At 40.6% G+C, this 27,138-nt stretch overlaps 1 protein-coding gene across 1 annotated transcript; it reads left to right on the top strand.

Moving 5' to 3' along the window:
- Nucleotides 1–12,033: 12,033 nt before the first annotated feature.
- LOC146221006 (zinc finger BED domain-containing protein 5-like) lies at nucleotides 12,034–13,074 on the top strand. Its single transcript, XM_084692279.1, has one exon. The coding sequence runs from the start codon at nucleotides 12,034–12,036 to the stop codon at nucleotides 13,072–13,074; it is 1,041 nt and encodes a 346-aa protein (XP_084548405.1).
- The last annotated feature ends 14,064 nt before the right edge of the window (nucleotides 13,075–27,138 follow it).

Here is a 27,138-nt window from a genome sequence, read left to right on the forward strand (position 1 = left end):
CTGCAACGTGGGCCTTAAGGATTGGGGCACATTTGCAGATACTCTGAACTCGTTCGAGAGTTGCTTTGATGGGCTTAACTTCACCAAAGTCAACAAAGCGTTATGTCCCGAGAATGTAACCACATCTGTTGGCAATACAACTACTAAACATGAGTAAATCCTTGATTCATACTGCAGATAATTAAATTCCACACACACAGGGTCCTGTCTTCTCCCCGGCTTCCCCCCTACTTTATTTAATTTCATTATCACAAAAAAAACGTTTTCTTTGTGTGATCTGGGATGGATGGGAGGATCCACCGCTTCCTTCTCTTCTGCTGCTAGTGGTGAACCTCTATAGTGGATGGATGGGCTGCATGAGGATGCTTCTGTTTTGTATTGCACATGACTCGAAACATTGACCACATGTCAGTGGATCAGATCATCTTTCATATACCTGTAAATAAATTTACTTTTATTAATTTAGCAGACGCTTTATCCAAAGCGACTTCCAAGAGAGAGCTTTACAAAGTGCATAGGTCACTGATAATGGCCGGGTTTCCCAGATTTGTTAAGAAGCTCTTAACGCTAAGAGCTTCTTAAGAACTTTCTAAGAGTGCTGTAGAACGCTCTTAGAATGTTCTTAAGAAGCTCTTAGCAAACCCGGCCAATAACAAGAAGATCACCCCAAAACATTGCGAGTAGCCAAAAACATGAAGCACATATTGTGAACAACCAAAATAAGTGCCAAAGGGAAGAACCACAAGAGCAATTAGTTAAACAAGTTACAATTAAACAACATGAACCACTATAAGTGCAAGTGTACCTGTGGAAAAAAAAGCAGTATCTAGTACTAGTACAGTATCTAAGCGGAGTCATTGTGATCCTTGAGAAAACTAACAATTGGGTCAAGCAAACCATTCCTAAGTACCGTTGTGCTCCAGGAACAAGTGCGTCTCGAGCCTTTTCTTGAAGTTGGAGAGACAGTCAGTGTCTCTGATGGAGGTGGGGAGTTGATTCCACAACTGGGGGGCCAGACAGAAGAGCTTGTGTTGAGACCGGATGGGCTTGAGCGGTGGGACCACCAGGTGGTTGTCTGAAGAAGACCGTAGGTGGCGGGTGGGGGTGTAATGCTGCAGGAGAGACTTGATGTAGTCGGGTGCAGTCCCGTTCACTCCTCGGAAGGTCAGTACCAGGGTCTTGAATCTGATACGGGCCGTGATGGGTAGCCAGTGGAAAAAGATGAGGAGCGGGGTAACATGGAAGCGTCTGGGTAAATCCTGCACATGCCTGTGTGCATGCTACATTTTGTATGTGTTTGACTCCACAAAGTTCTGGAAAAGTGAACTTATATTGTATTCTGTTTACTATGGCTTTTGCAGTCACTCAATCTCAACCACAAATGTGTAATGTTAGAGAGGCAAGACACAGGGTTGACTTTCATGGCAGATACAAGATATACATTGTTTATTTTGAGCGATTTTCAAACAATGACAATCCCCCCTCCATATCACTCCATCCCCCCTCCATATCACTCCATCTAAACCTCCATACAACTTCATCCTTCAATGAGAGACAGAAGCAATAAAAACAAATATAAAATATAGCTGCAAGCAGCGATGCGGGTTCCTCCGCAAAATGGCAAAATATTGTAAACATGCACACTGCAGAAGATCGAGACTTGGACAACAAGAGAGCAAAACGACTTCATGTTTGGCCAAAAACAATTCCAGACTCTCAGTCAATGCACAACTAACTAAAGTCATGTGGGCAACTAGAGCAGCGTTTATATTCAGCTCCTTGCCATAATAGCCTGTAACGGTTTAGCTGCCGACTCTCTGCTCCCATTACACTACACAACATACACAATCACAGTGACCAACAAGATTATATTAACTAACCAACAATAACATTACAAACATCTAATTGAACGAACACAACAACTTAAATCCCTCGCAAGGCTGTTGTAACCAAACTATTTTCCACAGTTTTTGGACATGCCGCACTGCATGCTGGGTACCCAAGAGATCTGACGCTGATTGTCTAGCAGTGCTCCGACTGCGTGATATGAGTATTCGTTTTTTGTCAGCTTTGGGACAAAGGTTAAGAAACGGTTGACATTTCAAGGTTAAATTGCATGAAATTGCACATGGTATTTCAGAATGATGTCTGCCTGTTTAACTAAACAAGTAATCAAAATTATGACAGGCCAAAATAAAGAGCCTGGATTCGAACCTGTGACCTTGCGCTTTGCAGGACAACATTTCAACCCATTGAGCTACCCTGAAGGCTGAAAACTTCTGATCAGTTTCTGTCAAAAAAATAAATAAATGTATCTCCTGTAGCATGGCTTGTTCGATTCGGCCAAAGTTTAAACAGCTGTAATTCAATGATCTTTTGTTATATCAAGGTGAAATTGCGCATGGTACTTCAGAACGATGTCATCCTGTTTAACTAAACATGTACTCAAATTTAAGACAGACTCAGTGTGGCTGGATTCAAACCAACGACCTTATACTTTGCAGGTCACCGTTCCAGCTCGTTGAGCTATTCTCAGTGCTGAGTATTGTCATATTGTACAGTTACTGTACAAAAAAAGCTGTTTCTTCAATGATGAGCATTGTCAGATTTGTTCCAAGCTCAAACAGCTGTAATTCATTCCTATTTTGACATATCAAGGTGAAAATGTTATGGTACGTCAGAGTGATGTCACCTTAAAGCCTATTAGGTTTGAAAAACCATCATTGAAAATGACATTTGATTTAGTGACACAAACATATTGAGTTAATGTGGAAATTTACATAAATACACCCCTTTCAGCCATTTTGTACTTGATTTAATTGCCTTAAGTAACATTTTTCAATACGTTAATGATACATATATGTACCAAATTCCCCCCCAAAAAATCCATCATGGCGGACCTTATGGGTCCTTGAGGCTTTTTTGTTCCTCATGAAAGATGAGGCATGCACACCAAGTTTCAGAAGAATTGGAGCAATGGGGTGAAAATGCAACCACTCTGAAAAGTGGACATTTGGGCACCTGTGGCGCCCCCTATGGTCTGATGTGGGCCAGTCTGTGTTTGGGCCGTAGTTGTGGCACGTTGTATCAATATGCCAAATTTCAAAACTTTTTACCAATGTGTTCATGAGATAAATTACAAGAATAATAATAAATATAACTGCAAGCAGTAATGGCGGATTCCTCCAAAAATTGCGAACCAGAGGGTATCGAGTACACGCAGCAAGTTTGGTGTGAATCCATCAAAGATCTGCTGAGATACAACCCAACATCCTGTTTGCTGGCTTACCGGCAAATTTTGATTGCCTGTACCGGAAAAACGGTTTCGAAAATCAGAAAACCATGTGATAGCTTTTGTGAGGCTTGGTCTGAAGATAATCTCTCTAAATTTGGTGAAGATTGGACAACATTTGTAGGAGGAGTAGAGAAAAAATGTTTTTCAATTAATTCAAAATGGCGGCCGCATCAATTCGGCTATTATCACAAATTATTATGAGTCACACACGGGATTCCCAAGATATCATGAGACAAAGTAATCCCTCAATAAAGGAAAACAAATCAATAGTTGTTGGCCAAAACACATTTTTGCGTCCGGCGGCCACGCCCAGTGATCACATGACACCAAATTATGTGGACATCCTCAGAATAGAGTTCCGAGTCATCATACCAAGTTTGGTGTTGACATCTCAAAGATTTGCCGAGATTTGATCCAATTTCCTGTTTGGTTGCTTTGTTACCGATTTTGATTGGCTGTAGCGGACAAACGGTTTTGAAAATCCAATATAAAAGTAATGCCTGAGTGAGGGTCGCTCTGAAGATGATGGATGCCAATTCTGGGGAAGATTGAAATAAAATTGTAGGAGGAGTAGGCTTTCAAAGGTTTTTTATAAAACCGGAAATAGCGGAAAATATATATAACCGGAAATCGACGCCATGGTGTGCGTTGAACTCCGCTTGATCCAGGGAATCCAATGGCACTTCATTTTTGAAAATCGGTCATACAGTTCAAAAGTTACATGTGTAAACACAAGTCCAACTTTGACCCGTTAGTGGCGCTAGAGTGGTCTAATGGGAGACATGAAACTTGGTGTTACTGCAGAAGTGACTGTCCTTAGTGAGTGTGCCAAATTTCACAAAAAGAACCATATGGTTCTAGGGGCTGCCATTGACTTCCATGGTACAAGAATACAAACTAGAGAGCATACAATTTCTGGGGAAATTGTGAGGGTGTGCTTGCGGCTGCCCCAGCTGCCCATAGTCTTCTGGTGTTTACACATTTAAAAAAGCATTTAAGTGTATGACTGCAGTTCTGACCATTGTGTTCCCTTGATAATACGTTTGTAAAAATTACATGCATCACTCAGATGGAACAGAGGTGATACTGGTTGGTTGGAAGAGAAGGAGGCCAAATGTAGCTCATGAAGATGCAGCGCTAGGTAACTTATTAAATTGTAATCAGATAAACAACTTGTTGGTTGCCCAACAAGAGGAAGACACAGCATCTGCTTCTTCAACTCCTTAATCCTCTCAGGGCACCTGTTGCACCGGGTTAGAAAGACATCAGCATAATGTAGCTAATTTTACACAATACATTAAGGATTAAAAAATCAACACCCATCTTTGCTATATTTAAAGGGTCAATTGTAGGCTATGGGACGTCAATATTACAGTTAGTCTAATTATGTGTAGGACCGTGTTTCTCAAGTGGTGGGTCCCAACCTGGGTGTAGGATTTATTGATTCATAAAACCATCTAAACTCCATATATTAATGTTTTCTGTTATTTAAAAGCAAGCTCAGACGTATGAATGGAAAAGGCATCTTTGTAAACCATCCTGGTCTGTTGTTATGTGTAAACCGAACATTTCACTTAGCTACTTGACTTTAAATAATCACTTTGTATTCTACCAAAGACAACAAAGTTGACTAGACTAGCTAGATTTTTTGGTGGCTGGACGATTTGTACAGTCCCTCCCAGAAGAGGTCTGGAACGGAAGACTAACAAGGTAGCAAGTTAGCTGTAGCTAGGTCTAACACTTGGTAACACTGCAGATAGTAGCAAATGTGCTGGGGTAACAGCTAGAGCTAACTCCTCTGTGAAATAGCAGACCACTGTTTCCGAAAGTAGATCTACTAGCTTAGCTCTAATAATATCAGAGTAGTAGCTATAGAGCTATCATATTTAGCTAGCTAGCTACATTTCACAAACGTGTTTCATATCACAATGGAAAACGAAAACATTTGGCAGACCGGTGTAAAAATTGACCTAATCTCTATGACTTAAATGTCATTGCAAGTTTTTCCCTTCTCGTGATATTTTCAGGCATTTAGCCTACTCATATTGCATTCATTAATAAAGAACCCCCTTTGAAGCTTATTTTAACAACGACGTTACCAGCAGTAGCTATCTCAGATGGAATCGCGATTAAAATAGTACCATCTGCTAACTGAAAATATGCCCCCAAAAACGTGAATAAACTTGACATTTAGTTAGGGGGAAATCCCTCATTCATAAAAATGTCAGTGGTAGCGATCATTGTCAGTAACAAGGCAAAATGCAATATAGACCTGCTGTGTGGAGAAGCTGCCCTGGTAAATTGTAGGCTACTACTACTGTACTACTGTTTTGGTAGCGATTGCGTTGGTTTAATTCGATTTAACGTTACTTCCGTTGTACGGTCTAGGCTGAAATGAATTATTTTCATGAACAGATTGACAAAGTTTAGGCTGTGGCAATGGAGTTCAGGTTAGTAGTCACTAGTCAGATAGGTTCACCTATTGAAATACTTTTGAAGTAAGGGGTAGTGCCGAACATGAGCCGCCGTTTGACATCCTATGAGCTGTTAACAGCTGTGGAGATGTTTTTTTTAGCTAACGCTACTAGCGTTCTTTGAGAGACTATGCTACAGTACAGCGTTGCAGTGAGCTACACTGGTTTAAAACCACAGGTAATGATAATTTCACCAACAAATCGTTGAGTTGTAATCTAATGTCATAATAAATCCTACAACGAAAATGTATTTGTGAGGAATGTTTATTTTAACGATTGGAAACAGATGAATCATAGACCGCAGTATGTGTTGCCCGGGCAACAGAGGCTAATGTCATGATGCGAATGCTTCAGTGAAATTGTAGACTACCGTTTCCGAAAGTAGATGTACTTCCTTAATAATATTACCTTATATTGTACATTACACATCACAATTGTGTTTCATATCACAAAGTAAAATTAGCAAATAGTTATCACCCAGGCCTCTTTGTTTGTGGCGTTTCTGCAGCTGCCTTGCTGTAAAGAAGTTAGCCTAAGCCAAGCCATCTCCCAGAAGTTAACGAGCTGCTAAACTAATGTTCTGCTAGAGATAGTCACGCGAGTTCTCGTGACGTTAGTGGCGTCAGTGACTGGGACGTTAGTGACGTTAGTGGCGTCAGTGACTGTGGCTAGCAAGTTAGCCACCGTTAGCTTCACTTTTCGTCAAAAAAACGTAATTTCTACTAAACCGTGCAACGGAACGTAAATCCCGATACAAGCAACTCAATCGCTACCAAGACGAAACTTTTGACACCTAGGTTGCCTATGTAGTCCAAATATTGACAAAGTTTTAGGGGTGGGAAAATAAATAAATAATAATATATATGTGAGATAACAATGGTTGTGCCCTTGCCGAAGGCAAAGCACACCCAAAAATAAAAAAAAGAATAAAACTAACAATAACAATAGGTTTCCTCCTTACGGAGGAATCCTAACAATAACAATAGGTTTCCTCCTTACGGAGGAATCCTAATAACGATAGGTTTCCTCCTGATGGAGGAATCCTAATAATACCAACAATTACAATAGGGTTCTCCTGACGGAGGAACCCTAAAAAACATTGTGGATATTTGACTTTTCCTGACCATTCAATATTCAAACTCCAGATTGTGAAGTCGGTAACAGCACTACTTAGTAGTTGAATGGTCTCCCTTTTGTGCACAAAAGGATATCCCCTACAGTGTAGGGGATATCTAAAAAGAAAGCTCCATTTACTTGAATGGGGTTTTGCAACGTTCTGCGGTCAATTATTTTTTTCAACCCCAGCGTACTCCGTTGCTTGGCGACGTCAGCTGATTTGAAGCCTTAAGAATGTTCAACGTCTATGAAGTTCAACGTCTTTGGCGAACTATTTCTCTGCAGATCAACACTACAAATGGTAACCAATAAATTGTAAAAATACACACTGTGTTAAGTAATTTTGTTGGCAAGTAGCCGTGTAATAAGCGGGATTATGTATAGAACGCCAGTCATTATCGGGAAAATAAGCCCCTTCAGAGCGAAGCTACACTCCACTTTGCGTCGGGGCGTTCTATACATTATCCCTTACATAATGGACGATGCGGAGGCGTGAACCATCCGACGCGCAGCGGAGTCCATTATTAGCTGATATTCATCGGGTCGTGACCTTCAGCTCTCACTGGAGCGCAACCGAATGTGAAGCGGCTGAGATGTGAATCAGCACCTCCAAATCTGAGGCCATGGTAATCGACCGGAAAAGGGTGGAGTGCCATCTCCGGGGAGGAGATCCTGAACCCAGGCCGAGAAGTTCAAGTATCTCGGGGTCTTGTTCACGAGTGAGGGAAGAATGGAGCGCGAGGTCGACAGGCGGATCGGTGCGGCGTCCGCAGTGATGCGGGCTCTGCATTGGTCTGTCGTGGTGAAGAAGGAGCTGAGTCGAAAGGCGAAGCTCTCTATTTACCAGTCGATCTACGTTCCTACCCTCACCTATGGTCACAAACTATGGGTAGTGACCGAAAGAACGAGATCGCGAATACAAGCGGCCGAAATGAGCTTTCTCCGCAGGGTGTCCGGGCTCTCCCTTAGAGATAGGGTGAGAAGCTCGGTCATCCATTTAAAAAGAAAAAAAAAAATATATATATTTTTTTTTTTTTACAAAACTGTAGGTTTAAACTATCAACTCCAACGTTAATTAAAATATTTAGATAAGGTACATAACATATCCCAACATACACGAACACACACCCCTTTTAAACCAAAAATTCCAAGGTGCTGGTTCTGGGCTGGTGCTTATGCCAGTTCGGTAATGATTAGATAGCGATATTCGCCAATTATCTAAGAATCAGGTAGTCTACATTTACCACACTCTAGAGCCGGAGTAGGGCTAACGTCTTTAAATCACTTCATACGCCTCCATTGTCCTAGCAAAGCGTCATGGTTATGGTTAACAAGTAAATAGCAAGAGCTAACCTAGAGAGCCATCTTATCGATCAACGTAGAATAAACCCCGATTCTAACCTACCTAAACATTTATTCAATGGAAACTCTAAGGTAGCAGGCAGACAACTTTATAGCTTTAATAATGCGTGTATTTAGCAGCTACAATGACAACATAGATTAAAAAGGCTATCCCTTATAAATATGAATAGACAACACCAAACAACGGTGGTTTTGCCTTTATTGCGCTTGTATGTTTTCTTTTCAGGTGCTTGTGCATAGCGCAAGTGCTGCTGTGGTAAGCCATTGAAACTTTGCACAGTGTACAAACCACCTTATTGTTTGGTGATAGCGTTAAGTCGAAGTATTCCCATACTTTTGAAGCCCCGGGTATTTGAGGACTCAGGTTTCGGAACCAAGTCGGACTCTGCATCTGCCATGATATTTGAGCGTTGACTGGAGCCGACCAATGACTTGAGCCAACAACGACTGACGTCATGCAAGCACCAATTACGATGTGATATTGAAGAAGAACACTTGTTATAATGAATTGAAACGTTTTTTGTATTTTTTATGACAAAAAAATTGTTTTAAAAGATGCCTCGATTTTAAATATTGATGTCGACGCATTTTCAGCGTCGACGTCATCGACGAATCGCAGCAGCCCTAGATGAAACGCTATGGAAGCTTTTATATAATAGCATTGAGGGACCAGAGGTTTCAGTTGTGCAGAGAGATGGCTGTCAGCACTGAAGAGAGCATGTCACGTTTGAGGTTAAAAGTCAATTGTTTTGCTGACTATTACCTTTTTCTTATCACTAGAAATGTGATTTCATTTTTGTTCTTTTTATATTGTTGTAACAATGATAAATTACAACTTTGAGGGGGGGGGCAGTAAAAATGGTCTTGGGGCCAGTAAGTTTCAAACCCACTGGCCCGTGGGGCCAGTGCCAAAATCTTTTAATGTTGAGCCCTGATTAATATTTGATTAAAAATTATAATAATCATAAGTATAATTGCAATCGATAAATCAATCAAAATATTTAAGTTAAGTAGGTCTTGTCTGTATTTGTATGTGTTTTTACTGTAAAAGTAATGCAACTAGTAGCCAGTAATTTACTGTATTTTTACAATTTAAATAACACTGCAAATTACTGCAAATTTGATTTTGGTAACAGTGATTTTACCACACAAACGTGCTTTGGATTTTCTAAATTAAAAGTCAAAGCAAGAACAAAGACAACACTCGTTATAACTTTTTAATAATTATAACAAGTATTAAATTCACTATTAAATTTAACAATTTAACTTTTGGACTTCCCATGTTGTTTATATTTTTTACCATCAACCTGGAATTGACTTCCATTGTAAGGCAAAGACCTTAAAATATAATTTATAATTACCAGTGATTATGACTATAAAGTGACTATACTTTAAGGATCCCTGCTAAATTGTTGAGGTAAAAATTATATAAACTATAGCAATTTTGTTGTCATTCATGACTATAAACTTAACAATGTGCCATGGGAAGATCAAGATTTTTTTACAATGTAGTACCATCTATATTGATATAGATATACCTATGTACTGTATACCTGGTGAAGGGGTGTAGCATGGGCCATCATAATTCTGACCATGATGCATCATTAGGTTCATTAACGATCACTGCAAAAGATCTGCAGTTCCTGTGCAGAGACAGGAGAACATAGCAGAACAACCAGCTCTCCAGCTCTTTAACGCAGCCATAGCCCACCTGAGAGGTCACGACAGTTAGCAAGACTCATTAGATCAGAGAGGTATATTAACATCGCATCGTTGGAGTATCGTAAGAGTCGAGACTTCAGGAACCTGGGTTCTGGACTGGATGGAGTTCTACAGAGATGGTGTTCTGCTAGGTTCTCCTGTCTGCACCGGAACTGCAGCTCTTTTGCAGTGATTGTCTCCTCTGTATGCACAGGAACACTGAGTGTCTCTTTTTAGTACAGGTTTACTGTGCAACAGTAGTTCACTCCAATGTTAATACTTAACTATAAAAATAGTATTTGTGCTGACCCACAGCAGAGTTAGCTAATAGTTCAACCTAAATTTGGAGCTGGCAAAAACCTACAAATTTGTATGTATAAGTTGAACATTTCTTGCTACGAATCTTTAGCTGAGGCAACATACTCAATGTTCCTATTTCATTGACGCCAGCCGCAAATTAGCCACCCTAGCTGAAGCATCGACCATGTGAGACTTAGCTATCAAACTAGACGAAAATGTTTGCAATCATGACGGATTTACTGGATTTGATTATTCCAAACAGTGAAGTATGGTATTAACTGCACAAGTAAAACATAAGTACGCACAGAGATTACTAGCAATTAAATTGGATGACTGCAGATAGTTTACAGTTACAGAACAAAAGTCACGATCCTGGCAGGCAGCGCTGAGGTGAAATGGTGCAAAGAGAAACGGTCGGGAAAGCGCGAAATCTGACGTATGCACAAGGTTGCAAGAGAGTGAAAGTATACTTGCATGTCCTTCACCATATACCTATTTCTATTTATACAAGTAATCTTCATAATATATTCCTAAAACGCATTTTACTGTATCTAGCTACTTGTATGCTTTCTGGGGGCAAGGGTATTTCCAAGAAAATTGCATGAGCTAGTGCTAGCAGCTAGTTAGCATAAACTAACATTGGCTAAGGTAAAACTGATTGTGCCATGTTCATCTTTAAACATACTTGGACTAACAAACACGGTGGTTCATTCTAAACCTTTAAGACCAATGGAAATAATCGTCTAAAGCAGGGGTTTTCAAAGTGTGAGGCGCGCCTCCCCTGGGGGGCGCCAGAGAGTTTCAGGGGAGGCGCGCCAATGCGTTTCAGGGGAGGCGGCAAATATATATTTTTAAAATTATATAAAATAAAAAAAAATAGCTTTCTGGAAAATAATCATTTTGTAGATGTATGGAATAGAATACACAAATATATATACATATTTTAATGTCATTTAATCAATCTCTCAGTCCTGACATATACTTGACACGAAACATTTTTAGCTAGCAGTGACAGCAACTTAACCGATAAAAAAATGTCTGAACCCAGCAGAAAGCGCAGGAAATATGATGAGGAATATTTAAAGTTGGGATTTTCTTGGATAGGGCCAGCCGATATTCAAAAACCACAATGTGTGGTTTGCAAAGAGGTTCTGGCTAATGATAGCATGAGACCCTGCAAACTCCGCAGGCATCTGGAAACGAAGCACAAAGGTTTGGTGTTTTTTTCAAAATAAGCTGGAGTTTTTTTCAAATAAGTTAAAGGAACTGAACAAACAGAAGAAGACAGTCGAAACATTCAGCACCACCAATAGCAAGGCAACTGAGGCATCATATCTGGTAGCATTACGTATTGCAAAGGCGGGTAAGCCCCACAGCATCGGCGAAACCTTACTCCTACCTGCTGCAAAGGATATGTGCTCGGTGATGATGGGAGAAGCTGCTGCGGCCAAGTTGAATGTCATCCCCTTGTCTGACAACACTGTCCAGCGCCGTATCTCTGACATGGCATTGGATGTGAAGGAGCAGGTGCTGGACGGTATTCGTGAGAGTCCTTACTTCTCCATTCAAATTGACGAGTCCACCAATGTTGCTAACTGCGCACAGTTGATGACTTACGTGCGCTACATCAGAGAGCTCAACGTCCAGGAGGAGTTTCTGTTTTGTCATTCTCTGACAGCTCACACCACGGCAGAAGAATTATTCAAGGCCTTGAATGATTTCATTGAGAATAACACCATTGATTGGAAGCGGTGCTGTGGTATATGTAGCGACGGGGCAAGGGCAATGACGGGTCGCCACAGTGGTCTGGTGAAACGGGTGCAAGATGTTGCTCCCGCTGCTGTTTGGAGTCACTGCATCATCCATCGACAGGCCTTAGCGGCCAAGAAGATGCCCGAGGAGGTGCGTGCGGTCCTGGGTGAGGCAGTCAAAATAGTCAACTTGATCAAATCCCGCGCCCTGAATGCGCGTCTGTTTTCCATCCTTTGCGATGAGATGGGCGCACACTTTCGCCAACTACTCCTGCACTCCGAAGTCCGCTGGTTGTCCCGGGGCAAGGTCCTCACCCGCCTGTGTGACTTGCGTGAGGAAGTCCTCCTATTTCTCACCGAAATCAACTCTCCATTGGTGAAACACATGGAGGACATGAACTGGGTGGCAAGGTTGGCCTATTTGTCGGATATCTTTGAAAAGATAAATGTGCTCAACACTTCTCTGCAGGGAAAGGAGTGCCATGTCTTTTTGGTACATGATAAAGTCTCTGCATTCAGGAAAAAGCTGGACCTGTGGTGTGCTCGCGTGGAACAGGGCTCAGTGGAAATGTTTCCAACCTTGGAGTACGTTTTGGAGAAGGCAGGACTGGCCGTTGCCTCTGTGCAGCAGGTTGCCACTGTGCATTTGAAGGGGTTGCGCGAGCAGTTTCGGGAATATTTTGGAGAGGACACCAAGGGGAATCAATGGGTTAGAAATCCATTCATCTTCCCAGCAGAGCTCTGTGATGGATTAAGCATCCAAGAGGAGGAGGCCCTACTTGACCTGAGCTCTAACATGGAGTTGCAACAGAAGATCCGTGAAGTGTCGCTTGCACACTTTTGGCTGTCTGTGGAGACAGAGTTCCCGTCACTTTCCATAAAGGCTATGCAAGTACTTATCCCATTCACGTCCACTTACTTGTGTGAGTGCGGGTTTTCTGCCTTGACCATGATCAAAACCAAGTACCGGTCGAGGCTGCAGGTCGAGGGCGACATGCGCTTGTTCCTTTCGTCACTACAGCCCCGCATCCACCGGCTGTGTGCAGCGAAGACGCAGACTCACTGCTCCCATTAGCCTATCCTATAGAGAGAGCCAGCCTAGAGGTGGAACATTAACATGTTCTCCGTTAAAGTGATAGATATGAGATAAATGTTCTTTTTGTTCGTTTTTTTTTTTACTTCAGAAACATGTACAAATAGCATAGACGTGTAGGCTAATTAATTATCAATCATATTAGCCTATTGATTTGTATTAAAATGAGAGATCGTATAAAGAGAATCTGAGCGTAAGAGAGTAGTGGCTCATAAATGACTAAATGTAGGCTAAATGTATTAGGACTTGTGTTCAAAATAAACTTTTTCAAACCCTTTGCAACTATTTTTTTTTAACACAGTGTTCTTATTATTAATGAAATTAATATCCATATCTAATCACGATAGTTTGGTTGCTATACTGTATTTACCTTGGCCACGTGCTCTTCCTTGTAGCCTAAATATCTCACAATTTGACCCTGCATTAATTTAGAAATACGAAGAAAAAGGATCAGTATAGAAAGAGACAAAAAATTCTTCTTCTTCTTCTTATACCGAAAACAATTATAAACATTCAAAACTAAAAGCATGCAGTCAAGGTGCTCTCCACCTTTATTTCTTAGGGGCTATTTATAAACTATTTGATATGTCTTATATAAAAGCCTAATATAATGTAAAGTAACAGCTAGCTGGCGTCAGTTACTTGTAAAATGCATATATCATGTTTAAGAGTAAAATCTCATTCACTCAGTTATAACAGGCCTATTTGAGTTTGCTAACATTAGCAATAACGTCAGCTAGTTCGAAGTGTAGCATTACATTAGCAGCACAGTTCCCGTATTTAAGAAGGATTAAACGGACTTACCTGCAAGTGATGCATGGGCATCATCTCACAGTTTATTTTGTCTTTTCTCTGCTCCTTACTCCTGTTGTCTTTTCGAGGCCATTTTCCAAATAGTTGACTTTTTGCCTACTGTCAAACCTCGTCAGGCGCAATCCAACAGACCACTGATGACCACTGGAAGAGCACCCACGGGGAGCGTGGGAAGTTGAGTGTTTTTTTGGGGGGGGGGGCACCCTCGTCACTTTCTTGAGCAATTAAATATATCTCTTGTTCTGGCTGTTTTGTGATATACATGCCTAAAAAGAGCTTAATATTTCTATACTAAAATAATATATGTAGGCGTTTTATAATTATTATGACTATGATGATTTTTCATTAGGCTATTTTTGGTGCCCCCTCAGCACTTTGTGCCCTACGCACAATGCGCGTGGTGGGCACTGCCTATGTTGATCCCGTTTGCTCGACAACAGAAGTGGAAACAACTAACGTTATCATTTCAAATAATGTCTAGTCAGTCTGTTGAAAACAGTGTTGTGCAGACACAATAGGTTTATTTATACGTTTTTATTTCAAGTCTCCAACTTCGATGTTTCAGTGAGTAGGCCTACTGTTGGCCATGTTGCGCTTTGATCCGCAGCTTCACTCGTTGTAAACCAACCAATCAGCGCGCAGCTCATCTATATATTCATGAGCATACCATGGAAAGAAGAAACCCTCTCGTTTTATTCAAGGGCTATTTCACAGGGTGCATTAGGGCGCATAGAACAGCAGCCGGGACATTTTCAGCCCAACCAATGTTACATACCCTATTTGGAGACCTTGAAGAACAGTGTGAAATACCCTATAAAAATAATTATATGACCCCGTTAAAATGGGGGAGGCCCCGGTGACTTGATGTTCTCTCAAGGGAGGCTCACTGTCTTACACTTTGAAAACCCCTGGTCTAAAGCTTTAAGAAAGGAAATAATGTGTTGTTCTGCTCCGTCTTTCAATGTTCTTCTCTGCCACTTCATCAAAAGAACAAACAAGGCTTTACGAACAATGTTGCCAGTGGGGGAATCCAAGTAGGTCTGAATAGAGAGTGCATCAAATCATTGTAGTAAGCACGGGAGGGGGGCGGATATTGGTGTGTCTTAAGTGCATAAAGATAAATATTAACTTAAATGACCGTAGTTAAGTGTTCGTTTCAGTTAAATACCTTGCAGGGAAATCCATTTGTAACCCCCCCCCTTCCACTTTTTGGTATGGGACAGTCTAACGCGCAAAACAGCACCTACTGAAACTTCACACACACAACCCATAAGTACAGATTTGACATCGCGAAAAAATGGCTGCTTGGCGCTGTGTCATTTGCACTGTATTCATTGCATATACTCTGAAAGTACTCTTAAGCCATATTAACACGACACATAGACGTAAGGTGAATTTTCGTGCAATTTGTGGAATTGATGGCTGCAAAGAAGAGTATCGAGTGTACAATTTGTTCTATTATCACATCAAATGCAGGCACGCAACGTACTTGGCTAATGGCCGTCCGTCCAGGGAAAGCATGGCATTTAGGCCAGGCTCTTGTGGAGGTGAGAGGTTCGACATACCGATTTTTTCAAACTGTATGACACCCACCAGCCATGACATCGAGGATTCCAGTGAAGCCACCATCATGCAAGATTCAAATTGCTTTGAGCCTGAGGTGACCTTAATGCAAGATGACCATTGCCATAATGAGAATGCAGGAATGTGCAACCAAGATCGAGGCCACATCCATGCTCTATTACTCATCAGAGAAAATGGAAATACTATTAAACTAAGTATAAAAAAAATACCCAGCCTATTTACTTGTGATTTTTTAAGATTATGTGTGTGAGTTGTCCACCGTCTAACAATGGAAAGGGAGACCGTTGCCTAACTGAGATTAATTGGAACTAAATTAACAAAAATGTGTATTTATGAACTGCAGTATCTGTATCATGTCTGTAGTTATCAGAAATGTATAACCTATTTTTATATACAACCACAGTTTTTAATGAGCTGAATTTTTTAACTAACAAGAATTGTCCAGACGTGCTGCTGCCTTTACAGTGGATGTTCGTGAAAGATGCTGTCTTTCTCGGGTACGTTTATTGCATTTAGCTGACACTCTTGTCAGAATAATTCTGAGGAGACTGCAGTTCCCTTGGTTTCTTCATCAAGTTATTTAACTGTTTAGTTGTCTTGAGTATTAGCTTTAATTTTATGTTTGGCCCTCTCTTTCCTTTACAGAGGAATGTCAACAACATTGTGGCAGAAGTACAACAGTTTCAACAGACTGTAGTCGAAACACTGAGTGAAAGAGTAAGAGATGTCCTTGACAGGCATGACTCTTCAGGCAACTTTGAGCATCTCCGGAATGAGGCAATGGCATCATTTGACACCTTTCCTGATCCTTTTTCCACTTTGACCACATCATATATGCAGGACCAAACCATTAATGAACTTTTCAGTCCAGTGGAACCAGAGGAGATATCACAAAGACTGTAAAGCAGGGGGTGTCCAAATCCGGTCCTCGAGGGGCCTCTGTCCTGCATGTTTTATATGTTTCCCTGCTCCCAACACCCCTGATTCAATTAAATGGGTTGTTATAACGACCATTCATTAGAATCAAGTGAGCTGGATCAGGGAAACATCAAAATCAGAAGGGATTTTATTCGCCATGAATGCACAAACAAGGAATTTACTTTGGCAGGGAGGTGCATACATTAAACATATAGGAATATTGAAACTTAAATATGTGGACTAACTATACAAAAGGAGCAAAGTCTAGCTAATACTAAGGGGGGTCTAGCTAATACTAAGGGGACTAAAATAAAATATAAGTAGTCATAATTTACAATCTAACCTAAAAAAACAGATGCAAGAGAACGATACAAAAGTGCAAATTGCAATGTGCAGGGTGTCATTGTGCAGCTTGTGGTTTAAAGTCAGTGAGAGTCCTTGGCCTTGTTAACCTCTTTTGGATCCTGTTAAATGTTCCCAAAAACACCTAAACAGCATACCCAAAGTAAATTGAATGCTGTTCTTGAACCATTTGGAGTGCATGCATGTAAATTGACTCTTTTGAAAGCTGACACTCTGAAGTTATGTTTTTTGTTGTCAGGACCCCTGTCAGTCCTACTGGTGTTGAGTAATAGAAGCTTGAACACAAGGAAAGTGAAAGTTTCTATTTCCACCTAGATTTTGTGTTGAAAACAGAGGCCTGAAGAGGCCTAGAGGTGGTAGGTATTAGCTGGAAGACAGCATTGGACCACAGGTTGAAGCCTTACCCAATTCAAATCAAAAGTCAAACATAATACCACAATATATTCAGATTTGACAGATGTTTTTATAAGAGTACATCCAGGCATTTTCTTTTGGAGACTCCAGAATGACCCTTGTAACCAAGGTCAAATTCTTAGTATAAAAAGGTATAATTGTTATCTATAATGAAAGGTGGTACTATCATATATAACAGCTACATCCCTCATTAGTATTACTGAAACACAAAAACTGAAGCATGAACTCATTGGAGTGCTTTATCTGATTCCCAGGATTGGCACTCATAGAACACAAGCGACTTTTATTTTGAAGGCTTATTTTGAACACCTAGCATATGGGGTATCGCCATTTACAGCGAGCTCTAAGCTACAGGGATAACTAGCTCATTTCAGAGCCAGTCGAAGCCAGTTAGAAAAAAATGTGTAGAGGGGGCGGGGGGGGGGGGGGCGGCACGCACAGACCTAGTTGGCTTTAGAGGGCTGTCACCGGGGCATGGAAGCTCCTATTGGGTCGAACAAGGTTTCAATCAAAAGGTTAGAGTGTAGCAGCCATTTTAAGACTATCCCCGTGTTTGTACTCTACTCACATCTCCTCCTATGAGCGACTGTTTGTGAGACACTGGGAGAAAAAATGTTGACGAAGGAAGAATGAAGCAACAAGATCGTGGCTATGTGTGGATATAATTCATTGTTTGGACAACTACTCAACATGGTTTGATAGTTTGGACCTTTGGGAATGTAAGCAGATGAGGTTTTGATGAGTTGTGTGCATACCTGGAACATTCCGAAGTAATCGTAGGTAAGTCAAACTTTTTTCTTTGGCATTGTTGAAGGAACGGTCACCGGACAAAGACGTTGACGGTACTTGCTGTTGCGAATTGAGCTTGAATTGGTTTATTTCAATGGAAGCACAAGAATCATAGCTTTTCCAACGAGGTATCATATGTTTAGCCGTCTAAAAAAAATATTTGTTTTAGTTGAGTGCGTTCTCACTGAGGGAGGGGGCGCAGCGTTGCTGGCTCGCTGGCGAGCCAAGGAACGGGAATTAAGTTAAAACCTACTCCAATGTTTATAATCAGTTAGCCGCATCAACCAGACTACATTAAAGTTTTCACCGCCGTAGCTTGATAGATACGTTTCAAGGAGAACAAGTAACTTCAAAATGCACACATTAATAGTTTATTATCTAAATAGTAAGATAATCAATACAATGATAATGAAATATCATCAAATACAAAACATACCTTCAGAGCAATGGTTAACAAAGGTATTCACAATAAAGACTCGGCGCTTAACCCACCGGAGCTGTATCGTAAACAGAACTCAAGGTGATGTAAACCTTCTTCCTATATACACCCAAGCCTGACTAAAATGGGGACACCGGTCATATGACTGAAAAGTTGTCTAATGCATACAAATTAAAATTGGATCATTAATCAAGGCTGCAGTAGATCAAGTGGTGCCCTTGCAAGACAAGAGAATATGTTAAACCCATGATGGTCAGCTGCAGGCACAAAGTCTGTAAACCCTGTACTTGTACATGTTACAGTATTCAAATTAATACTAGAATGTAATACATGAAATAAGAAACAAAAGCTTATCAAACATGACATTAAAAGCTGTTTAGAACGATAATTACAAGAACACAGCTTTTAATGTCTTCCTCTGTCCACCTTTCTCTTCAACTGTTGAGATCACCTATCCAGAGGTGGGTCATTAAGGTGTGATTGTCATTTTAGCATTGAATTAAATCCACAACTGTCCCAGACAAGTGTCTGGATGACCAGTGACAAAGGGGATGCCAAAACAGCCCTACAAAGACAAGTATCAGCCAGGCCAAGGGAGAGGAGTGGGGCAAGGGAGAGGAGTTAGAATGTGTGGTGGTGCTCAGTGAAGAGCCAGAGCTAGGGTAATACTGTAAATGGAAGCAATATTGCATATTTCTTGCAGTAATGTCCTGTTGCAAATGAAGCCTTTACTGCAGCAATTATGTTTCTGTCTTTTTTTCAATACCGTAACAGTACATTTTATAAAACGACTCTAAGATGGGTCATTCATTTTTTGTTCTGAATTTATGCAGCAAAAGAAACAAAATGCATGCATTTACAAAACCCAACAAAACAAAAATGTAGATAGGCTTCAAAAGAAACTGCATTGCAAACACAATCTATAATCCATATACTGTGAGACCTGACACATACCTGCATAAATGAGTGCAGTTTCTGTATTTCCATGTGTTAGTGTTTTTTATGACATTGTGCTATGATTGACTAAATGTTCCTGTGAAAAGAGAATGTGGGTTAGTGTTTGATATACATGCTCATGTTTAGTGTATTTTTGTGTAATGACAATTAATGTTAAGTTTAGTTTACAATGTGTGATTTTGAGCATTAAACTAACAGTTTTGTCAATTGTGTGTGATAAGTGTGTTGGTGCGTTAAGAGTTAAGAAAACTTGTTTAAGGTATTGAAAAAACTGTCAAAGCGATTGTAAAAAACTGTAATACAAGCCACAAATTTTTGTTTCTGAAAGTAAGACCACCAGCTTTCAATGTGTTGGTTGGATGTTGAAGTGCCATACATGTTGCATTTGGCTCTTGCAAATTCATCTGCGTGATCTCAAGGAACAGTGAATTGTTGCCATCAGTCTATTTTTTGTTGTGCCCCAGTCTGTGGATCTCCAAACTCAGCTACCCACTGCATGTAATTTTTAGCAATAATCCCAGGATCACTGTTGGACTTTCCACATTTGAGCCACATAACTTTTCTGGAGAAGCCATCCAACCATCAACATGCCAGACTTCGTTGGGTCCCATTGAGTGGTATTCTCTTCAGACAAATCTGTGTCTGGAGCAAGGGCGTAGGTTTGGTCTCAGACTTGGTGGGGACATCCACCCATCAACCACCCCCCCCCCCCCCCCCTAGAGCTAGTATAACTGTATAATCTAAAAAATGCACTCTCCAAAAAAAGAGACTGTAATGCTGAACAACAACATGTTTTATCATAAACCTCACCTGAAACCCTGATGATGTTTCCTCAGCCTGCTCTACATCTGGAGTGTTTTCATGCTGTCTTTCCTGCATACAAAATGGTTTATTCATTTTCTAGCCGATCCTATGGCTAGCAAGTTTAACCCTCCTACCATATTGTATACAGTGTTATTTGGGCATTAATAATCAAATAATGATTCATTATATTTGAATAACCAACAGTGTTAACTTATTTACATTGCCAACAGTTTTTTCCAGCACTTGTCTAGCAAAACAGTGACAGTCCATCAACTGTGAATTTGTCCGAGGCTAGACTCCTGACCTTGGTTGAAAGATTAGCTACAGAAGCTAGGTTTAGCTGTAACAATATCCTGGGTAACATATCACCAGTTAATACTTTTTCCACAGTAGAATCTGCATTTGAAAGCCTGGTCACTGCCACTGCTAGTGTGGCTAGTTATTTATTCTGACTTACACTGCTTTTTGAAAAAGCTTCGTATGTCCCCTTTCTTCTTCTTGGGTGGAGGGCTATCTGATCTACAAAGCACAAAAAGGGGCAAACGTGTACATGCTGAAGGGCTAAGGGAATATTAAAATGTGTTACTCTGGCCTTTTATGTATGTATTGTTGGCAGACACACCTGGTAAGTTAGCTGTACTGTACCATTGTCGGCCGACACCCGCTAGCTTGTCTGCGACTGCAAGTGCAATCAAGCAAAGTAGCATGTGCTTCTTTCCGTGCGTGTCAGATAACCCTCCCCCTTCGGGTTTTAAGCCAATCAAATAATGGCGTTTCTTGTCCTGTCGCGTCATGGCCATCGGAATCGATCCAAATAGCAGCACAATTTGCTAAAATATTGGTGGGGACAAGTACCTAGCGTCTCCCCCCTAAATCTACGCCCATGGTCTGGAGCGATTCTCTATTGCAGACGGATCCAGTTCTCCCATTATGCGCATCACATCGTCTCTTCTGACTAGAACCGAGTTCTTCTGTTTTAGAGTCTGCCACATTGCTCGGTAACGTAAGAGCTGGCCTGATCCCTTCAGTTCCTCAGAAATGCTTTTCAGCTCCTGAATAGTGTTTTCCAAGCATTTACAAAGTTTGACATATAACTTCTGTCTGAATGGTTTTCTTGATGTTTGAAGTGTTATAACATGCTTCTGTGGCTGTAAATATATGGAAAAGGTGTTTTGTGAAGATGTTTAGCCCCTAGATTCACTTTTTGAGACTTTTATTTTTGTATTGCTCTAAAGTGCTTTTCAGCTCCTGAATAGCGTTTTCAATGCATTTCCAAAGTTTGGCATGTAACTTCTGTCTGAATGGTTTTCTTGATGTTTGAAGTGTTATAAAGATGCTTCTGTGGCTGTGTATACATGGAAAAGGTGTTTTGTGAAGATGTTTAGTCCCTAGATTCAGTTTTTGAGACTTTCATTTTTGTATTGCTCTAAAGTGCTTTTCAGCTCCTGAATAGCGTTTTCAATGCATGAATAGTCAGCGGAGACTGGGGTAGATGATACAAGCGCAGAGCGCACACTTATTACAAGCACAAAATGGAGCAGGCAGAAAGCAAAAGTTATGCTCGGCAGAGTTTGGTACACGGTGAGGCAGGATGACAGGGCAAAGGTACCAGACGACAAGCTAGTAGGGCAATCCAGGGCAAAAACGGTCCAGGGCAGGTCAAATACAAAGAGAAGAAGGATAAGGCACAAACGGTAGTCAGATAACCGGTCCAGGAGTCATACACGGTAATCAACAGACAGGGAACAAGGGGTAAATCAAACGGCTTGGTAATGAAGGCTACAAAAAACAATACCTCACAAAGCAGCAAGGGCAAATAGGCGTACTAAATAGGGAGTGCTAATAGGCAACAGGTGCTAGTACTCAAGTGGCTGATCTAAGAGTAGAGTTGTGTTCATGAGGCGGGTTGTGTGTGTGTTTAAAAAGGAACTGCAGGTAGAGGGCGTGAACGAGCTGGAGAATGATGGAGGGAAGACCTTAAACACGCATAGTAGCAATTGGAGTATAGTTAGTCCTCCGGGGTCAGGGCTGCATCCTGTAGTTTTGGAGGTTTTGAGACTCAACGAAATGTTGTGCCAAGTTGCCAGACAGTCCATTTTATTTCATAACTGGGGCCCTCTTTGAAATACCTAATGCTGGGGACAGACTACAGGATAATTGGGCCGATTTCGCCCCTTCTGACAATCCTAGGTAACGTCCTGAGTATCTTGATGGTTCTACAGATTATCTTATCAAATGTTCCCTTGGTGTGAGGTGTGTCAAGAGTGACCGAATCTGCTCGGAAGGACGTCGGACGCGCCCCGATCGCAAATCCTAAATATTCAACATGTTGAATATTTGCGATCAGAAATCCTGATGTGTGGGGGGAACCCCAACGACATATGCCGAGTTTATCACGTGAAACAAAACAATATCCAATCAGAAAGCAAGCTGAGAGAAGACGGGAGCATAACAAACGGAGTCACGGCGCAGCACAAAGTTAAATGGAATTTATTTTTGGCAACAGCAAACCTATTCTTTTTTTCCGTGAATTTTCTGTGAAAATCATTCCAAACACTATCATCGCAATTTCTTCCTGCATATCGTCCGCCATGCTTATTCTTAAATCTCAACAGATTTTGCGAGATTTCTTGTGTTAACAGTCGGGACACTGGTTGGAAATCTGTTTGTGTGTGGTGTGCCGTGTTTGTCAAATCATGGCACACCACACACTGTAGGAGCAAAACAGCTACATTTAGGATTTTTTCATGTTTGTGGTCTATCACAGTTTGAAAATCTTACAAGATTAAAAAAATTGTTTAGTGTGTCCCCAGCATAAGCTTCTGGTGTCCCTCTTATCCATGCTTAACCACCCCCTGCTATAATAAAGCTTGACTTTTGATGGTCAGAAAGACCTTGTGCATAACCGACTAGGAGCATGTTGAACCAGTTGTGATGATTTTATACCAGTTGTTACATCAGTGCCCCAGATAACAGCTCTTAATATTTTCATACTGTTATATAGCATAAAGGAAATGAACCAGCTATTACATTTAAAAACTTAGGAAATTAAATAAATGCCTAATGAAAATTAAACTTAATTCTGAACAACCATTTTACTCATGCTTGAATGACAATTTAAGCAGGTTTGTTGCATATTGTTAGTGAGAAAGACAATTTCACCATAGTTGAACCGGATTCCCTTTCATTGCTGGGGCAATTTGACACTGGCTGAGTGGACTCAAACAAAACCAAAAGGAATAAAGGAGCCAAGGGACAAAGGAGAGTCCCCAGTGGATGTTGGCATTCCTCCCTGTGGCAGACTGAATAACCTCTCAAAAGAGAACAACATTGCATAAGCACCCTTCAGATCACCAACAAGAGTCATTAATTAGGCCCCAACTGATGGTTTTGAGGGAAGAGTGGGTCATATGGTCACATGTTCCATTGATGAAGCCTGGCTGTTTACCTCATCCAAGACAAATCATAGAGATACACTACACAAGATGAAAACTGTGATCTGTCACCAGTGGAAGTAATATGCACTGTGTCAACATAACACTGTTGCTATAGCAACAGTTTCTAAAGTTGCTTTATGAGTAAAGGTTATTGACATACAATTTTGCAAAGGTCTTGTGGATGAACATCAACTAGAGGTATTTCTGAAGATCTTTGCATTAAAGCACCCTAAGATAATCCTGTAGAAAACCTTTTTTGGCGTAAACATGATACACAATAAACGCCTGTTTTATTCCTCTAGATACATCAACAGCTTTAGGCCAGTGTGCTAAGGGAAAGAGCTGTCTGTTTATACCGTCTATTTATCTCCCACAATTTTCCCACCGCTTGAGCAGAGTAGTTCTCAGTAACAACCAAATAGTTTTGAGATGCTAGGCAGGCAGAGTTTCCGTGGAAACGGCTGGGAGGCATAGAACAGCCTGGCGTGGCAGCAATGAAAAGGGCATAGGGAGAGATCCAGGCAGGCTGCAAATTCCATTGCCAAGGTTCAGTAAACCCATTTAACTGGGATCTTCTCTGCACCTCAGAAATGGGGAAGAATCACCACTGTCACATATTCGATTTGTTTTAGTTTTTTACGACTGGAAATGGGTATCAAAGGGGTGATTGACTGGGTTTTTGGGGTATTTCACACTGTTCCTTGTGGTCTCCGAATGGGGTATGTAACATTGGTTGGGCTGAAAATGGCCCGGGTGCTGTTCTATGCCCCCTGATGCATTCAGTGAAATTTTCCAGGGAAAAAACGCTAGGTTTTCTCCTTTTATGCTATGCCCATGAATATATAGATGAGCTGCGTGCTGATTGTTTGGTTTACAACAAGTGAAGCTGCGGAGCAAAGACGCGACATGGCCAACAGCACTCACTGAAACAACGAAGGTGGAGACTTGACATAGAAACGAACAAATAAATCTATTGTGTCTACACAACACTGTCTTCAACAGATTGACAAGATATCATTTAAAATTATTTCGTTTGTTGTTTCCACTTCTGTTGTCGAAGCAAACAGGATCGCCTTAGGTGGGTAACGTTAGCACTATAGCACATTGAATGTTTGTCCAGATCTATTTTTCAGCAAGATAGCTAGAGCTAACTGAAGCTCAGTTGAATCACGATAGTTTGTTTGCTAAGCTGTAGTGCTAACGTTACCCACCTAAGGCGATCCTGTTTGTTTCGACAACAGAAGTGGAAACTACTAACGTAATCATTTTAAATGATATCAAGTAGTGATGGTCCGTTATCTGCGTTAACATACAGCGTTAACGTGAGACTCTAATCGAGCGATAAAAAAATATCGCCGTTAATCTATTCTCAAAGTTGGGTTGGGAGCAGGGTCTATCCTACGCAAGCTATGATGACTTTCACCTTTATATTTTAACGCGGATGTATACCTAGCCAAATTGCACTATAGGGGGTGAGAACGAGTCTTCAAACCTGCATGCCTGTGTTTTGCCATGGGGTGTGTCTGTTCTTGTGTAGGCCTATTCAGAGTATCGGTGGGTCAAAATGGGTCTATATATATATATATATATATATATATATATATATATATATATATATATATATATATATATATATTCTTTTTTCTAATCAATGTATTTATTCCCAGGTGTTTTACATCTCCCCCCACCCGAAACTAAACCTATATTTCGGAACAAGTTCATGTAATTGGCTATTAGCCAATGTAATATTGCACATATTTTCGTCCTATTTCCCCTAGAGCAATAAAGTAAGGCTACTTAAGGACACCTTGCACTCATAAAGTATGATCTAAATGGCATAAATGCTGCCAATTAAGAATTGACATAACAATGGTCAGTAGCCTAGCCTATCGATTAAGGTAGGCCACTCTGAAGTATGTACACTGCCTGCTTCATTTGATCTTGATAGGCTAATCATTCTGTAGCAAATAATAACAATAAACCCACTTTTTATTAACTAAAGAAGAAAATGTGTGTGTTTGCTGAAAGCAGTTGAAAGGATTGTTTTGATAGCTTGAATCATGAAGAAGGTTTAACAAAAATGTTAGAGGTATGTGCTTTACAAACTAAATGGTGAGAAAAAGTGTTATCTGCAGCAAAAGTATATCTGTCCTTGTTATGCATTGCGATATTTTCTTACAGTTGAAAATTGAGAAAAAACTGCGATGAAAAGAGTATCTTATTGACTTTCATACATTTTTAAGCATTAAAAGTATTAAAGAATGAAAGACTGAGAAACAGAAAAAAAAGTTTGAAGTTAGAAAAATGAGCTAATATAGTGATGAAGAGTATATTGCAAAACAGTCATCAATATCATAGCAGACAAATATATGTCAGCAGTATGAAGGTGAAAAAAAGTGTTGCTTTGAAACCAAAATGGTGAGACATACTTTTAACACTATCTGTCATTATTATGCACTGCAATATTTTCTCACAGTTGAAAAAGGAGTTAAAAGAATAATGAAAAGGGCATCTTATTTAATTTCATAAATGTTAGTGTTATGTTAGAGGCATTTTATATTTTATTTCATTCTAACCCTTTTACATTTTTAGCCCCTTAATGGCCGCATTTCCCAGATTTGTTAAGAAGCTGTTAACGCTAATAGCTTCCTAGGAACATTCTAAGAGCGCTCAAGAACGCTCTTAGAACGCTCCTAAGAAGCTCTTACAGTGCGTTCACACTGCAGCGGAGCGGGTGGCCCGGGGCGTCGGCTTCCAATTCATTTTCAATTAAACCAGGCGTTGACGCTCGTGTAGGGTATTGTGGGAAGGCGAGCGGAGCAGAGCGTTGAAAGTTGGATTTTTCTCAACTTTATGTAAATGAGGAGCGTTAAACGCTGGGTTGGCCACTCGGATTGGTTTCTTGTTTTTTGTAACGTAGCAACCATTGCTCATGGTAAACATTTTCTAGGTTTCAAGATGGAGGAGAAACTGTGTATATGTGTCTACACATCCAGTCTTGTTTTATACGTCTCTGTACGATTAAAGAGACGTTAACAAAAATATATAGAGCTCTACCTGGCGCAGGGTTGCCGAGGTTGTCAGTGTCCCTGGTGTGTTTTTTGTACTTTCACTCGTCACATTAGCTAGCTACGTAGCTCTAACTTTCTTCTGTGCTTGCTGCATACTACAGTAGTATAGCTAGTCTGGTTCACCCGGCACACAATTCACATTCAACCTTGAAATGCTGGTTGGCAGTCAGTAGCCGTACAATAAATGTGTAGTGGCCATAATCTAGCGAATGTTACTGGATAAATGTACAAAGTGCTGTATAGCCTTGTTGACAAGATCATGCTACATGTCGTCAGCGTATCTGATACCTTGCATCATGTGTGTAAAAGCTGTATTTTGATCAAGACAGGAGCACCTATATTTGTATCAATAATGATCAATATTGTAAGTACATGAACCCAAGTCTGCACACTTGTCCATGACACCGTTTTACACAAACTACAACAGTGACCTTAGAGAACTACAACTCTGTATTAA

This window comes from Hypomesus nipponensis, chromosome 26 (genome assembly GCF_054491055.1).
Source record: "Hypomesus nipponensis isolate SF chromosome 26, ASM5449105v1, whole genome shotgun sequence".
In the NCBI taxonomy this organism is placed as follows: domain Eukaryota; kingdom Metazoa; phylum Chordata; class Actinopteri; order Osmeriformes; family Osmeridae; genus Hypomesus; species Hypomesus nipponensis.

Coding starts and splice junctions, on each gene's coding strand:
- LOC146221006 (XM_084692279.1), top strand. CDS start 12,034: ATGACGGGTCGCCACAGTGGTCTGGTGAAACGGGTGCAAGATGTTGCT.